The 16902-nt window shown below is 42.0% G+C and overlaps 2 protein-coding genes and 1 long non-coding RNA gene across 4 annotated transcripts in view; 2 read left to right on the top strand and 1 right to left on the bottom strand.

The window, feature by feature from the left end:
- pla2g4ab (phospholipase A2, group IVAb (cytosolic, calcium-dependent)) overlaps nt 1–1156 on the bottom strand; it is a 62365-nt gene extending 61209 nt beyond the window's left edge. The window contains exon 1 of one of the 2 annotated variants that reach the window (XM_052463820.1): nt 635–1156. The gene's annotated coding sequence lies outside the window, so the exon portion shown is untranslated. Of the gene's footprint in view, nt 1–206; nt 470–634 lie in introns of those variants that run through there. The other variant, XM_052463822.1, reaches the window with a different exon arrangement.
- A 4270-nt stretch (nt 1157–5426) lies between these two features.
- ptgs2b (prostaglandin-endoperoxide synthase 2b) lies at nt 5427–13083 on the top strand. Its single transcript, XM_035787277.2, has 10 exons — nt 5427–5566; nt 5925–6041; nt 6181–6324; nt 6513–6656; nt 7164–7345; nt 7505–7588; nt 7697–7943; nt 8517–8803; nt 9030–9177; nt 11851–13083. The coding sequence occupies exons 1-10, from the start codon at nt 5503–5505 to the stop codon at nt 12261–12263; spliced, it is 1830 nt and encodes a 609-aa protein (XP_035643170.1). The 5' UTR covers nt 5427–5502; the 3' UTR covers nt 12264–13083.
- LOC127907635 (uncharacterized) lies at nt 10086–11837 on the top strand. Its single transcript, XR_008065250.1, has 6 exons — nt 10086–10199; nt 10237–10311; nt 10350–10542; nt 10619–10698; nt 10737–11528; nt 11605–11837. It is a non-coding gene; the product is annotated as an uncharacterized LOC127907635 (long non-coding RNA).
- Nucleotides 13084–16902: the final 3819 nt, after the last annotated feature.

The raw sequence follows: 16902 nt of genomic DNA on the forward strand, positions 1-16902 counted from the left end.
CTAGTGTTGTTACTATACAAAAAGGTATCCTCTGCTCATAGACCATGGCTGGACACGCTGACTGCATCAAATGAATGGAATAACAAAAGCGAAGTGAAAGTAATAACATTTTACATGGCATTTTACATGGCAAAACACAGCAATGAAAACCAATCAAAACCAATCAAAACACAGCAAGCAAAAACCAATCCATATTAATAACCTACATTTGCCGAATATCTTCAGTGGAATTGATAAGTTGATGATGAGTTGCATAATATCTTTCAAATGAGAGTTTAACATGTGAAAGTGTTTAAAAACGTTTTAAAACTAAAATGTCTTACTTGTTGATTTAGGCTAGTCTATTCTTGTTGAAGTTAACACAATCATTTTAAAATTAGAATAATATATTTCCAGTTCGGATCGAATAATAATCGAATTCTATAGTGGTCTAATAAGGCGATGTACTTCCGTTGACTTGCCGCTTACGGAAACATCAAGTTAATACACTGACTCGACACCACCGCGCATAGCAATCTCGAAAAGCGCAGTGTCCAAAGTTAAATAGGCAACAGCAACATACAGAACAGGCTTTACGTGTTTGTATTGTAACAAACATGCAACACCGAGGAATGACAGTTATGTGTCCACCTACCTTGAGAACAATATCAGCGCATAAATCCTAGGAAATATGTCATCGACGCCTGAAGTATGGCTCCACTGTATACGGTATCGGATGAGCCGGAGGAGGTGCTAAACACCGCCCCTCGAAAAACGTACACACCTCGTAGCGGAACTCAAGTTTAGCTTTGGTAATTTAGGAAGTCAGAATTTATGGGGAGACTAATTGAAAACTGAAATTTGCCGCATGGGTTGTATCAGAGACATTGTTCGCTACTTATCTGACCTCAAAGGCTGCCCATGAGAGTTGGAAGACTTGAGAAAATCCCTGAGAGAAGTATGATGCAACCTGCGGATGTTTCAATTTATTTTCTACTGAGCCATTTACTTTATCTTCGTATTATTATATTTTATTATTGTTGCATTGTGCAGAGGGAACCTGCAAGTAAGCATTTTGTTGGACGGTGTATACCATGTCTATCCCGTACATACGATTAAAAACATTTGAAATGTGAACTTTTGGTATGCGACGTATGTACGCAATCATTTCTACAAGTACAACCCTACTTCCAGCTTGGTTCTGCCAGCAGCACAAACGATATCGTGACTTTGTATGTTAATAGCAAAAACCTTCAGATTAAAAGTCCGCATTTCAAAACATTGCAATGTCGATGACTCATTCCAAATATATTACATTTTAGTCAATGTCTTTTTTATTGTGCTTAGAAGTAAATGCAAGAAGGAATTTTTATTTATTTATTTCACCTTTATTTAACCAGGTAGGCAAGTTGAGAACAAGTTTTCATTTACAATTGCGACCTGGCCAAGACAAAGCAAAGCAGTTCGACACATACAACGACACAGAGTTACACATGGAGTAAAACAAACATACAGTCAATAATACAGTATAAACAAGTCTATATACGATGTGAGCAAATTAGGTGAGATAAGGGAGGTAAAGGCAAAAAAAAGGCCATGGTGGCAAAGTAAATACAATATAGCAAGTAAAACACTGGAATGGTAGATTTGCAATGGAAGAATGTGGAAAGTAGACATAAAAATAATGGGGTGCAAAGGAGCAAAATAAATAAATTAAATACAGTAGGGAAAGAGGTAGTTGTTTGGGCTAAATTATAGGTGGGCTATGTACAGGTGCAGTAATCTGTGAGCTGCTCTGACAGTTGGTGCTTAAAGCTAGTGAGGGAGATAAGAATTAATGAAAACAATTTCAAATATGTATGAAAAATATGGTTACATTTTGTTTAAGACCGATATTAATCAAATAGATTGTTGGTATGTTCACAATATTGAGTTGTAAAATATCTATTCTTCAGGCTGAGGCAAAAGTGGGCTTGACACTAGTCTACTCAGTAGTGTCTCTTCTAACCACTGCCAATCAATTTCTCCTGTTCTGCATGCAGCTCTGGAACCTTGACATATTTAACATGACGTGCTACCTTGTGTTGGTTATTACTGTATTGTCGGAACTAGAAGCACAAGCATTTCGCTACACTCGCATTAACATCTGCTAACCATGTGTATGTGACAAATACAATTTGATTTGATTTGTCCAGGACCTGCTGTTTCGACTCAATTTAATAAAGCCCTTCAATTGCCAAAGCAATGTTAACATTGCCAAAGCAAGTGAACTAAATAATAAAGAAAAGTGAAATAAACAATAAAAATTTACAGAAAAGATTAAACTCACAAAAGTTCCAAAATAATAAAGACATTACCAATGTCATATTATGTGCAAATAGTTAAAGTACAAAAGGGAAAATAAATAAATAAATATGGGTTGTATTTACAACGTTGTTTGTTCTTCACTGGTTGCCTTTTTCTTGTGTCAACAGGTCAGATCTTGCTGCTGTGATGGCACACTGTGGTATTTCACCCAGTAGATATGGGATTTTATCAACATTGGATTTGTTTCCAAAATCTTTGTGTATCTGTGTAATCTGAGGGACATATGTGTCTCTAATATGGTCATACATCTGGCAGGAGGTTGGGAAGTGCAGTTCAGTTTCCACCTCATTTTGTGGGCAGTGAGCACATAGCCTGTCTTCTCTTGAGAGCCAGGTCTGCCTACGGTGGCATTTATCAATATCAATAGCAAATGCTCGCTGAGTCTGTACATAGTCAAAGCTTTCCTAAAGTTTGGGTCAGTTACAGTGGTCAGGTATTCTGCCACTATGTACTCTCTGTTTAGGGCCAAATAGCATTCTAGTTTGCTCTTTTTGTTAATTATTTCCAATGTGTCAAGGAATTCTCTTTTTGTTTTGTCATGAATTGGTTGGGTCTAATTGTGTTACTGTCCTGGGGCTCTGTGGAGTCTGTTTGTGTACAGAGCCTCTTCTCCGGGTTCAAATCTCTGTAGGTGTTTGGTTTTGTTATGGAAGGTAAACACTTCCTTTTAGGTGGTTGTAGATTTTAACAGCTCTTTTCTGGATTTTGATAATTAGCCAGTATTGGCCTGTCAGAGTCGTGTGTATAGGTGGCGGTGAAGTCAGGAGCAGGAGAATCAAACTTAATGAAATTGAGTTGTTTAATGAAAACAACACAACTCCAAAACTATGAAATAATAAAACAAAGTGGGTACGAGGACCCGTCATGCACCAATACAACAACACGAAATCTGAACAATAAACCATCTCTGACAAGGACATGAGGGGAAACAGGGGATTAAATACACAACAGGTAATGAATGGGTTTGAAACCAGGTGTGTAGTACAACAAGACAAATGGAAAATGAAAAATGGATCAATGATGGCTAGAAGACCGGTGACGTCAAGCGCCGAGTACCGCCCGAACAAGGAGAGGCTTCGACTTCGGTAGAAGTCGTGACATGGCCTGCATACATTATTTGGTGTTTTACGTTGTGGACTGGTTATATTTTTTGCAGAATTCTACATGCCGAATAGCCAACAACAACAAAAAACTCGCCGAATTCCTAAACGAACAAAAACGGCCCAAAATGTCATTATAATACATGCACGAACTCTATCTATCACACTGTTTTGGCTGGGAAGCCCGCCTTTAAGGAGTCACCAGCACTCCGTGTTAAAACAATTACCCAGCACAAGAGACCAGATTTCAATTCTACAGACTTTTGAGTAATTCCAACAACATATATGAATGTGTAATTAAAAGTGTATTTCTTCAAATAGACACAATAGCTTTCAACATACCCGTATTTGTGTATTCTTTCAAGAGAACTGCTGGTATAAATAAATAAATAAATATTAACAATAAAAGTACCTAAATTATGCATACATTTTTCCAACGTGATTGCAATGCTGTGGTTGCAACACAGCGTTGGTTCTGCCATCATAATTTCCTGCTGCTAAGAGAACGGTAATACAGTTTCCGTAGACTCTCTGATACCAACCCACTTGTATGATCACTGCAAGTAAAATATCTCCACGCGAGGTCGCGCAAAGACTGGTTGTTTACTGGTTATTTGCTAGTTGATGTTGTGAAGTTGATGTTGTGATGTAGATGTTGGCAGGTGGTCTGCAAAATAGTATTTAGAGTCTGTGGCCGAAATTAGGCCTACAAAGTGTGAATTACATTTCCCCCCAAGCACCCATACCAAGATTGACTTGAAAAGTCTGACAATATGAGGAGCCTATAAATTAAACGTGGCCATTATTCGTTGACAAATAAAATTATTACAATTGAGATTCAGACATTGAAAGTAAGATTAACATGAGCAACCTAATACATAAAACAATTACATAACATTAATTGGGCGGAATTCAGCAGTCACATTACTGTGATATATATATTTATTCTATAATCTCAATAGCAAAAAATGTGTAAATCAATAGGAAATCAATTAAATCAAATAGTCCTTTACTATCATTCCATGTAGGGGAGAGTGAGGTAAGTTGAGCTTTTTCAATTTAAATTCAGCATTACCTTGCCAAGAGAAATATAGTATTCTTTCTAACAAATATATCTCTATATCTTTCAGGATGTTGTGTATCCTTGGAAATCATCAGAATGAATGTAAACATTACAGTGGTCTGTTGGCACATCTAGCGGGTATAGACTATTACTTAGTTGTTTTTATAACCCTCTTCACATAGGCCAGACCTTGTTGTTCCCTCATATCCCAGCTATAATGCCTTGCATTATGCTTGTGATGAAAACATTTCAATTGGGTCAACCTTTGGCTCAATTTACCCCAAGGCCATTGGCTCAACTTTCCCTAAGGCTAACATTTTGATTAGCCCACACAGCGACAAGGATGAACTTTCATACTAGGTTTAGGACCTCATATAAAGAGACCCCAAATGATGTATAGAACAATCTTAAAATTATCTATTTTGGTGTAGAAACAAGCATAAGAAAACCTCTAACACAATCAATTAATTTGACTTGTTTTTTGGACCTAACTAGTTTACAACTTTTTCTATGTGGTTTTCTTCCTTCACATAATCTATGACATCATAACCTTTTCTTACATATTTGGTCAAATTATTAATTTTGGGTATGTTTTCCTAGAATCGAGGTTATCTTAATTTACCCTCTTAGCTCAGTTTACCTCTTTGTCTCAATTTACCCCACTCTTCCCCATCATTAGGTCTATGAATTATTGTGAGTAATTGCTGATTATTTCCTATAGCTGAATTAATATTCGTTTGACTGAGATGGTTTATTATTACCAACATTGGTGCTAAATCCCCATTACAAATATTTCCACTGGTCAATTCTAAATCGTAATCTATCGATAAAGACCAGAAGTTGAGCCCATAGCTCGGTATGTCAAACTCACGCCCACATCAAGTATTATAAAACGTGTCCTCGCAGCACACAGGTTCATTCACAACCTCAGAGTTGGATACTTCAAACGGAAGACAAAAACCAGAGTTGCGCTGTCGATAAAAAAACATTGGAATGAACAGAATCATAACTGCGCTTCTATTTCTGCCTCTGGGCATAATATTTGTCTGCGAAGGAGGTAAGAACATGATGCGATATAAGTTATTAAACTTTGATGCAGTTTACATGTGTTCGTTTGAACATATCATATGCGCAACGTGTTAGTAACAAAATGTGTATAAACAGTTTATTGACCTTTCTAACCATTTTTCAATCAGCTATCGAATCATTATGAGTTTCTTTTTATGCTATATAAAAAACATAATATTTTGGATTTGATAGCCTAGGCTATATTTGGATATATAGGCCTATCTATGTGAATGATTTGATACAGTATGAAGGTCTATATGTACATAGAAATGATCAGATAATGACATGTTTTTGTGATCATAATTTATTACACTCAGTCTAACCTAACCAAAAATGTGTCTATGCAGGCAACCCTTGCTGTTCACAGCCATGCCTGAACCGCGGAGTGTGTACTGCCATGGGCTCAGAAGACTATGAGTGCGACTGCACACGCACTGGATTCTATGGCCACAACTGCACACAACGTAACGTACATCCAATATATATATACCAATATATATATATATATATATATACCGATAGCTGTATAAAAATCAACATAAAAACAACTCAATCTTTTCTCTCTAGACACTTAATTAATATGCTTTCATTTGGATTTGACAGCTGAATTTTTCACGTGGATTAAAGTGTCTCTGAAGCCTACCCCAAACACAGTGCATTACCTCCTCACCAACTACAAGGGGGTCTGGAACATCATCAATAGCATTTCATTCCTCAGGGATGCTATCATGAGATATGTTCTGACATGTGAGTTGAGTTCAATAATGTCATAGTCTTCATTAGCGTTTCTCTCTTGCCATTTGACAATGTCAAAACTATTGATGTGAAGTTTTGCATTGTCAAAACTATTTGATAATTAGGGTTACAATAACATATAAAGTTATCCCTGTTTATTTTGAGTTCATATTAATCCATTTTGTTCTCTCTCTCTCAAGCCCGCTCTCATCTGATCGACAGTCCACCGACCTTCAATGCGGACTATAATTATAAAAGCTGGGAAGCCTACTCCAACCTGTCCTACTACACACGAACCCTCCCTCCTCTGCCCAAGGATTGCCCAACCCCTATGGGAGTCGTAGGTAATCTCTCTCTCTCTCTCCAAACCTGTTCTCTCAGATAAAAAAAAAAACTTGGCTAACCTCCATTACATCATGCACATGCCCGACAGTCCTTGTAGCGTAGAGTTGGCTGCTTCACTGAGGTTTTCTATGAGGCAAAATCACAGCACAAATTCATACTCACTGAGCGACACTGTCATTCTTGTGGCATTCCCATACAGTGATTGTAGCATACTAATTGTAATGAGAAAGGATGTTTCACTGATTTCAACACAGAGATTTTGCAATGGCGGATATCGGGCAACACCTTTTTGATACTGTTACCTTACAGAGGCTTGCTTTTGGTTTGGTGGACATAAGATCAGGTTGTTTCCATGCAAAATGTTCATTTGAAAGACATATAAAGAAAAACAATCAAACTATAATTTAGCCATTGATTGATTGTAATGATTAGTAATTCATTCCAAGTATAAGCTCAAATTGAAAGTGTCTCTAAATTGACAGAAATATTGTATTTCCCCCATGCAGGTAAGATAGAGCTACCTGATGCTAAGCTGCTGGCTGAGAAGCTCCTGATCAGGAGGACATTTATCCCCGACCCCCAGGGTTCCAGCCTGATGTTTGCTTTTTTCGCCCAACACTTCACCCACCAGTTCTTCAAATCTGACCAGAAGATGGGGCCGGCATTTACTAAAGCCAAGGGCCACGGGGTGGGTAGACTATATACATGTATATATAACTACACAGCACAGCACACAGCAGACATGCACTGAACAATACAACATGGTTTCACCCAGAGAGGTGGAGTTAACTGAAAGAAGACGTATGTATATAGGCCTATGTGACTGATTTGGATGCTTGTGTTCCAGGTGGACCTTGGTCACATCTACGGGGAAAACCTTGAGAGGCAACATAAACTGCGGCTCTTCAAGGATGGCAAGCTGAAGTTTCAGGTACTGAACAGATCTGGTCAACCATAAACCACCTTGAACATCACTGAACTTATACTGTTTGTCACAGCTCCAGCTGACAGTCTCTTCTCTCACCTTTTCTCTCTCTAGGTGCTGGATGGAGAGGTGTACCCACCTACAGTGAAAGAGGTTGGGGCTGATATGCACTACCCTCCCCATGTTCCTGAGTCTCACCGCTTCGCTGTGGGCCATGAGGCGTTCGGCCTGGTGCCTGGTCTCATGATGTACGCTACTATCTGGCTGAGGGAACACAACCGCGTCTGTGATGTCCTGAAGGAGGTCCATCCGGACTGGGATGATGATAGGCTCTTCCAGACATCACGCCTCATTCTCATTGGTGAGTTGTCTAAGCGGGCAGCATGTGGAAAAAAGAGGTGTAGGACTTGCTGCTCATTATTATATGATGTGGTTATACTCATGTGGTCAGATCTTACATAGTATCTGGATTAACATTGTGTATTGTAACTTGTTCCCATCAAATACTGTAGGTTAGCTGAATTTGCAAACAGCTGTTCTTTGTTTCTAAAATAGAGACATCTAGATCCAATATTTGACTAAATTGCGAGCTAATGAACCGCAGTATGACCCCATTTCCTCAAGATGGGTCTGATCACAGGGAGTGGTATTCTCCTTCACATCAACTTCTCTATAGTTAAGTGTTAATGGCTGCTACCTAAAGTTGTCGGTCGGTCACATTGTTAATATGCCAGATGAGTCGGCAGTTCAGTGGTACCATACAAATAGGGGTAGGTGAGAATTAATAACACTGAGACATTATTTTAAAATGGACTTTATGGAGGTTTTTAATAACTTCTAACTGCTCTATCTTGTAAAAGACTAGGTGAAGAAATAAATAGTATAACGAAACAAAAGACTAACTAATTGTCCCTCCCCTTGCTCCTTCTTATAGGTGAGACCATCAAGATTGTGATTGAGGACTACGTGCAGCACCTGAGTGGCTACAACTTCAAGCTGAAGTTCGACCCGGAGCTTCTCTTCAAAGAGCGTTTCCAGTATCAGAACCGCATCTCGTCAGAGTTCAACACCCTGTACCACTGGCACCCACTGATGCCTGATGCCTTCCACATACAGGAGCAGGTCTACTCCTACCCCCAGTTTGTCTTCAACACCTCCGTGGTCACCACACACGGCATCTCCAACCTGGTGGCGTCCTTTACCAAGCAGATCGCTGGACGGGTGAGAGACTCTCTGTGTGGGATTTAAGTTGTGGGCTCTGAGTGGCCACTTAAGGTGTCTGAAGTATGGGTGGATGAATTTGCATGTTATTGTGTTTTAAGCAAACTTAATCCAACTATTGTACCTCAGTGTTTACCCTGAGGGAATGTCAGTCATTCAAAATAAAGAGAAACTCATTGTTGTTTGAGGCTGGTCGACTTACTTCCTCTCCCTCGTCCGTCCTCAGGTTGCTGGAGGTCGTAACGTCCCCCCTGCAGTGATGATGGTGGCTCTGAAGTCCATAGAGAACAGTAGACAGATGCGCTACCAGTCCCTCAACGCCTACAGGAAACGCTTTTCCATGAAGCCATACACCTCCTTCGAAGACCTCACAGGTGAGAGAACCACCATTAGCATCACAGCTATAACATAAACACTGATCACCCTGTAAACATTGAGATTGAGTTAGATTATTATGTAGTGATGAATTAGTGTAATTCCCATTTAAAAGTAGAAGGTGTAACATCCTACTATCCTGTTTGGACAGGAAATCATTAAAACCAGTTAAGACTGGTACTAAATAACTCTAATAACTAAAGGTGCCTCTAGTTGCTACTGATATAATATCATAGTTCAAATTTGCATTTTAAATGTGACATTTTTTAAAACTTTTTGAAATAGTAATAAAACTGGCCTGGGCAGATATAGTAGATCCTGTGGAGGTAAGTTCTATATTGGAGTAAACTTACAGTGGGACAAACAGATGTGCACTTTCGTTCCAGAAAGAGGTTAGTGATGGCAGAGAGTCAGGTCTAAACAGAGGAGTGTTTGGGGAGTTGACAGGCTCTGCACTGCCTCACAGAAAGAGGAAGATTTAAAGTGTGAGAATTAACCAGAAGGGTTTCTGTGTGTGTGAGAGATACAGTGTAAAAAAGCGAGATGTTTGGAGGACTTTTAGATTTAATCTGTTTCCATGTATATTGTATTGCATCCAGACTGTCAAATGTACTCTCTAAATCCTTGTGAAACAGCTCTCAAACTGAGTAGAGTAATGTAACATTTCCCTCAGAAGCCAGGTTGAGTAGAGTAACGTAACATTTCCCTCAGAAGCCAGGTTGAGTAGAGTAATGTAACATTTCCCTCAGAAGCCAGGTTGAGTAGAGTAACGTAACATTTCCTTTAGAAGCCAGGTTGAGTAGAGTAACGTAACATTTCCTTTAGAAGCCAGGTTGAGTAGAGTAACGTAACATTTCCTTTAGAAGCCAGGTTGAGTAACTAACGTAACATTTCCTTTAGAAGCCAGGTTGAGTAGAGTAATGTAACATTTCCCTCAGAAGCCAGGTTGAGTAGAGTAACGTAACATTTCCTTTAGAAGCCAGGTTGAGTAGAGTAACGTAACATTTCCTTTAGAAGCCAGGTTGAGTAACTAACGTAACATTTCCTTTAGAAGCCAGGTTGAGTAGAGTAACGTAACATTTCCTTTAGAAGCCAGGTTGAGTAACTAACGTAACATTTCCTTTAGAAGCCAGGTTGAGTAGAGTAACGTAACATTTCCCTCAGAAGCCAGGTTGAGTAGAGTAACGTAACATTTCCTTTAGAAGCCAGGTTGAGTAGAGTAACTAACGTAACATTTCCTTTAGAAGCCAGGTTGAGTAGAGTAACGTAACATTTCCTTTAGAAGCCAGGTTGAGTAACTAACGTAACATTTCCTTTAGAAGCCAGGTTGAGTAGAGTAACGTAACATTTCCTTTAGAAGCCAGGTTGAGTAGAGTAACGTAACATTTCCCTCAGAAGCCAGGTTGAGTAGAGTAACGTAACATTTCCCTCAGAAGCCAGGTTGAGTAGAGTAACGTAACATTTCCTTTAGAAGCCAGGTTGAGTAGAGTAACTAACGTAACATTTCCTTTAGAAGCCAGGTTGAGTAGAGTAAAGTAACATTTCCTTTAGAAGCCAGGTTGAGTAGAGTAACGTAACATTTCCTTTAGAAGCCAGGTTGAGTAGAGTAACGTAACATTTCCTTTAGAAGCCAGGTTGAGTAGAGTAACGTAACATTTCCTTTAGAAGCCAGGTTGAGTAGAGTAACGTAACATTTCCTTTAGAAGCCAGGTTGAGTAGAGTAACGTAACATTTCCTTTAGAAGCCAGGTTGAGTAGAGTAACGTAACATTTCCTTTAGAAGCCAGGTTGAGTAGAGTAACTAACGTAACATTTCCTTTAGAAGCCAGGTTGAGTAGAGTAACGTAACATTTCCTTTAGAAGCCAGGTTGAGTAGAGTAACGTAACATTTCCTTTAGAAGCCAGGTTGAGTAGAGTAACTAACGTAACATTTCCTTTAGAAGCCAGGTTGAGTAGAGTAACGTAACATTTCCTTTAGAAGCCAGGTTGAGTAGAGTAACGTAACATTTCCTTTAGAAGCCAGGTTGAGTAGAGTAACTAACGTAACATTTCCTTTAGAAGCCAGGTTGAGTAGAGTAACTAACGTAACATTTCCTTTAGAAGCCAGGTTGAGTAGAGTAACGTAACATTTCCTTTAGAAGCCAGGTTGAGTAGAGTAACTAACGTAACATTTCCTTTAGAAGCCAGGTTGAGTAGAGTAACTAACGTAACATTTCCTTTAGAAGCCAGGTTGAGTAGAGTAACTAACGTAACATTTCCTTTAGAAGCCAGGTTGAGTAGAGTAATGTAACATTTCCTTTAGAAGCCAGATTGAGTAGAGTAACTAACGTAACATTTCCTTTAGAAGCCAGGTTGAGTAGAGTAACGTAACATTTCCTTTAGAAGCCAGGTTGAGTAGAGTAACGTAACATTTCCTTTAGAAGCCAGGTTGAGTAGAGTAATGTAACATTTCCTTTAGAAGCCAGGTTGAGTAGAGTAACTAACGTAACATTTCCTTTAGAAGCCAGGTTGAGTAGAGTAACTAACGTAACATTTCCTTTAGAAGCCAGGTTGAGTAGAGTAACTAACATAACATTTCCTTTAGAAGCCAGGTTGAGTAGAGTAACGTAACATTTCCTATAGAAGCCAGGTTGAGTAACTAACAGAACATTTCCCTCTCTGTGTGTTTCCCAGGAGAAAAGGAGATGGCTGCAGAGCTGGAGGAGATGTATGGGCATGTGGATGCTGTGGAGCTCTACCCAGGTCTGCTGGTGGAGAAGCCCAGAACCAATGCCATCTTTGGGGAGACCATGGTGGAGATGGGTGCCCCCTACTCCCTGAAAGGCCTGATGGGAAACCCCATTTGTTCACCAGAGTACTGGAAGCCCAGCACCTTTGGCGGGAGAGTTGGCTTTGACATCATCAACACCGCGTCCTTGCAGAGGCTAGTGTGCAGCAACGTCAAGGGCCCGTGCCCTGTGGCGTCCTTTCATGTGCCCGACGTAGAAGACAATAGATCCAATACCATCAATTCCAGTACAGCACAGTCGGGGAGCAACGATGTCAATCCCACAGTACTTCTGAAAGAAAGGACCACTGAGCTCTGATAAGACATCAGCTGAAATAGTTTCTGGAATTAAACTTTTAAATGTATTTTAAATGTAACTTTTTATTTATTTATTTGAATATTTATTTAATTTATTGCATCCTGGAATCTTTATTGAGAAATGTTTTCTTCTGCCTCTGATTGTTTTGACATGACTTTTGTAAGTTCAATGAAAACCAATCCTTTTAGTTGTATTTATTCTAAGAGCTCATTTAAAGATGGAATCCGCAGCACGGGGGGGAACAGCGCCATTGGCTGCCACATTGTCAGGATTTTTGGTCCAGATCAGCATGGTACATATTGGACTGCAGCAGCATGGTACATATTGGGCTGCACCAGCATTGTACATAAGGGGCTGTTCTATCACGTGTGCAGGGATGTCCGTGGGGGGAAAAAAGGGTTTGTTGTTTGCATTAATGTCTTTGTTGTTGTAATATTATGAATGGACGTGGCTGTTTCACCATTAAGGATTACAGCTTTAATAAATTATGTTCTGTTATTGACCTCAGAAAATAGCACTGGCAATATTGTTTATGTATGTAAGTTGACTTTGTTTTAAAACTGATACTTGAATTTAACACATTTAGTTTACAGCCTGATACGTTACGTTCCACCCTAACTGCATGTTACAATGTTACATTCCACCTAACTGTTTGCTCCTCGGTGCAAGCGAAAATATAGCAGGTAAAATACTGTACCTAAAGCTAATAGGTACAGGTCATTGTACTATGATACTGTAACCCTTAAAGTATTTTCTTAGTGTTTTGTTAAAATACTTGAGCTGACTTCTTATTGTTTTAATAAAACACCATCTAATGAAATACAAACATGACTCCCTCATCTTTCCACATTTACGTAATGACCCTGCAGCCCTATTCAGATTCAGTCCTCTTGCTGCATTACTGTGATATTCTCTGCTGACTCAAGTATTGTTCTTTAAGAGGGCACTGTGCACTGTGTACTGCAGTGGAGGCTGGTGAGAGGAGGACAGCACATAATAATGGCTGGAGTGGAGCAAATGGAATGGCATCAAAACATGTGTTTGATGTATTTGACACTATTCCACTCCAGCCATTACAACGAGCCCGTCCTCCCCAATTAAGGTACCACCAACCTCCTGTGGTGTACACTATACGGTGTAATCTCTGTTTAGTGACAAATAGCATTCCAGTTTGCTTGTTTTTTGGTAAATTATTTTCAATGTGTCAAGCAATTATCTCTCCATTTTTGTCCTCCATATCTGCTGCAGAAGTTTATCTTACATTGGGACACACACACACACACACACACACACACACACACACACACACACACACACACACACACACACACACACACACACACACACACACACACACACACACACACACACACACACACACACACACACACACACACACACACACACACACACACAGTCTTGTACAACTAACATTGTGGGGACACACATTCAAAATCCAATTTCCCCTTAACCTAACCCATATCCTAACCCTAAACCTGAGATTAGCTCCTAACCCTAAAACGAACCCTATCCCTTGTTATGTATATGTCAGGAGTCAGGAAGTGGGTGCAGAAGGAGATTTTAATCATGAATAAATGCAGATGAACAAAACAAGAGAACGTAAAACAAAACTGTCTGATGACTGAGGCTACTGAGGGCTAAATAAAGGGAATGTAATCAAGGTGCTGATTAGGTCCAGGTGTGCATAATGATGGGGTGCAGGTGTGTATAATAATGGTTGCCAGGGCCGGTGGTTAGTGCGAGCGGGCGTAGGCGTGACAACCCTAAACCCAATTCTAACTCTTTTGTTTCTAACCCATGTGTTTCCACATGTCCTACCCACGAAGCTGGGAAAACGGCACAGTACGCTCCAGACAACTACAGAGAGTGTGGGAGAAGGGAGAGAGACTCTGTTCAAGCATCTTCATTACAATGGATCAAAGCCCGCAGACAAAGTAAATACATTAAATCCCACTGGAAAGTGTTTCGGTTTCTCAGGACGCAAGGGCCACTACATCTTACTGTGTAGAGACAATCATCCATGCAGCGTTCTTCGTTTTTAGTCGAAAGAGAGTCGGACCGAAATGCAGCGTGGTGGTTACTCATGTCTTTAATGAAACAAAATGACGATACATGAAATAACTTATAAATACAAAAACAACAAACGGAACGTGAAAACCTAATACAGCCTATCTGGTGAACACTACACAGAGACAGGAACAATCACCCACGAAATACACAGTGAAACCCCGGCTACCTAAATATGGTTCCCAATCAGAGACAACGAGAATCACCTGACTCTGATTGAGAACCGCCTCAGGCAGCCAAACCTATGCTACACACACCCCTAATCAGCCACAATCCCAATGCCTACAAAAACCCCAATATGACAACACAATAAACCCATGTCACACCCTGGCCTGAACAAATATATAACGAAAACACAAAACACTATGACCAAGGCGTGACAGAACCCCCCCACCCCTAAGGTGCGGACTCCCGGACGCACCTCACAACCATAGGGAGGGTCCGGGTGGGCGTCTGTCCATGGTGGCGGTTCCGGCTCGGGACGTGGACCCCACTCCATAAATGTCATAGTTCCTCCCCTTCGCGTCCTGGGATAATCCACCCTCGCCGCCGACCATGGCCTAATAGTCCTCACCCAGAACCCCACTGAACTGAGGGGCAGCTCGTGACTGAGGGGCAGCTCGGGACTGAGGGGCAGCTCGGGACTGAGGCAGCTCGGGACTGAGGGGAAGCTCGGGAAATTATAAAACTGGTGGAACAAAAGTATAAACAAATGTTCTCATGGCTGAAATAAAAGAGGGGCAGCTCATTTCTCTCAAATCATCATTTGAGGGGAAGCCCAGAACTGAGGGGAAGCCCGGGACTGAGGGGAAGCCCGGGACTGAGAGAAAGCCCAGTACTGAGAGAAAGCCCGGTACTGAGAGGAAGCCCAGTACTGAGAGGAAGCCCAGTACTGAGATGAAGCTCAGGCAGGTAGTAGGCTCCGGTAGATCCTGGCTGGCTGGCGGATCTGGAAGATTCTGGTTGACTGGCAGATCTGGAAGAGACTGGTTGACTTGCAGATCTGGAAGAATCTGGTTGACTGGCAGATCTAGAAGATCATGGCTGACTGGCGGATCTAGCTGCTCTATGCAGACTGACAGCTCTGGCTGCTCCATGCAGACTGGCAGCTCTGGCTGCATCATGCAGACTGACAGCTCTGGTTGCTCCCTGCAGGCTGGCAGCACCTTGCAGACTGGCAGCTCCTTGCAGACTGGCAGCTCCTTGCAGACTGGCAGCTCCTTGCAGACTGGCAGCTCCTTGCAGACTGACAGCTCTGGCTGCTTCATACAGACTGACAGCTCTGGCTGCTTCATGCAGACTGACAGCTCTGGCTGCTTCATGCAGACTGACAGCTCAGGCTGCTTCATGCAGACTGACAGCTCAGGCTGCTCCGAACAGGCAGGCGGCTCCGGCAGCGCTGTAGAGGAGGAAGGCTCTAGAAGCGCTGAACAGGCGGGAGACTCCAGCAGCGCTGGAGAGGAGAAAGGCTCTGATAGCGCTGAACAGGCGGGAGACTCCGACAGCGCAGGAGGGAAGGAAGGCTCTGGCTGTGCTGAACAGGCGAGGCGCACTGAAGGCCTGATGCGTGGTGCTGGAACTGGTGATACAGGGCCGAGGACACGCACAGGAAGCCTGGTGCGGGGAGCTGCTACCGGAGGACTGGTGTGTGGAGGTGGCTCTGGATAGACCGTACCGTGCAGGCGCACTGGAGCTCTTGAGCACCGAGCCTGCCCATCCTTACCTGGCTCGATGCCCACTCTAGCCCGGCCAATACAAAGGGCTGGTATGAACCGCACCGGGCTATGCACCCGCACTGGAAACACCGTGCACTCCATAGCATAACACGGTGCCTGCCCGGTCTCTCTAGCCCCCCGGTAAGCACAGGGAGTTTGTGCAGGTCTCCTACCTGGCATAGCCATATTCCCTGTAAGCCCCCCCCAATACATTTTTGGGGCTGACTCTCAGGCTTCCATCCGCGTCGCCGTGCTGCCTCCTCATACCAGCGCCTCTCCGCTTTTTTCCGCCTCCAGTTCTTCCTTGGGATGGCGATATTCTCCAGGCTGAGCCCAGGGTCCTTTTCCGTCTAATATCTCCTCCCAAGTCCAGAAGTCCTTTGATCGCTGCTCCTCACGATTAACAGGGAGAGGCTCAGGTCTGACTCCTGACTCTACCACTCTCTCCCTGAGCCCTCCCCTAATACATTTTTGGGGCTGACTGTCGGGTTTCTTTCTGCGCCGCCGTGTCTTTCTCTTCGACTCCATTCTCCTATAGCCCTTTTCGCACTGCTCCAGCGAATCCCAGGCGGGCTCCGCCACTCTCTCTGGGTCGACTGCCCACCTGTCTATTTCATCCCACTTCGTATACTCCATACTTCTGCTGTCCATAACGTCCTCCCTTCGCTGCTCCTGCTGTCGTTGCCTGTAACCACGCCACTCGGTCCTTGTGTGGTGGGTGATTCTGTAATGGCGTTCTTCGTTTGTCGAAAGAGAGTCGGACCGAAATGCAGCGAGGTGGTTACTCAAGTCTTTAATTAAACAAAATGACGATACATGAAATAACTTATAAATAC

This window comes from Oncorhynchus keta, chromosome 1 (assembly GCF_023373465.1).
Source record: "Oncorhynchus keta strain PuntledgeMale-10-30-2019 chromosome 1, Oket_V2, whole genome shotgun sequence".
In the NCBI taxonomy this organism is placed as follows: domain Eukaryota; kingdom Metazoa; phylum Chordata; class Actinopteri; order Salmoniformes; family Salmonidae; genus Oncorhynchus; species Oncorhynchus keta.

Excerpts from the sequence above, each read along its gene's own strand:
- ptgs2b (XM_035787277.2), top strand. The coding sequence starts at position 5,503 with ATGAACAGAATCATAACTGCGCTTCTATTTCTGCCTCTGGGCATAATA. Across the intron at positions 6,042-6,180 it reads TGGCCACAACTGCACACAAC|CTGAATTTTTCACGTGGATT; the intron begins GTAACGTACATC and ends TGGATTTGACAG. Across the intron at positions 8,804-9,029 it reads CCAAGCAGATCGCTGGACGG|GTTGCTGGAGGTCGTAACGT; the intron begins GTGAGAGACTCT and ends GTCCGTCCTCAG.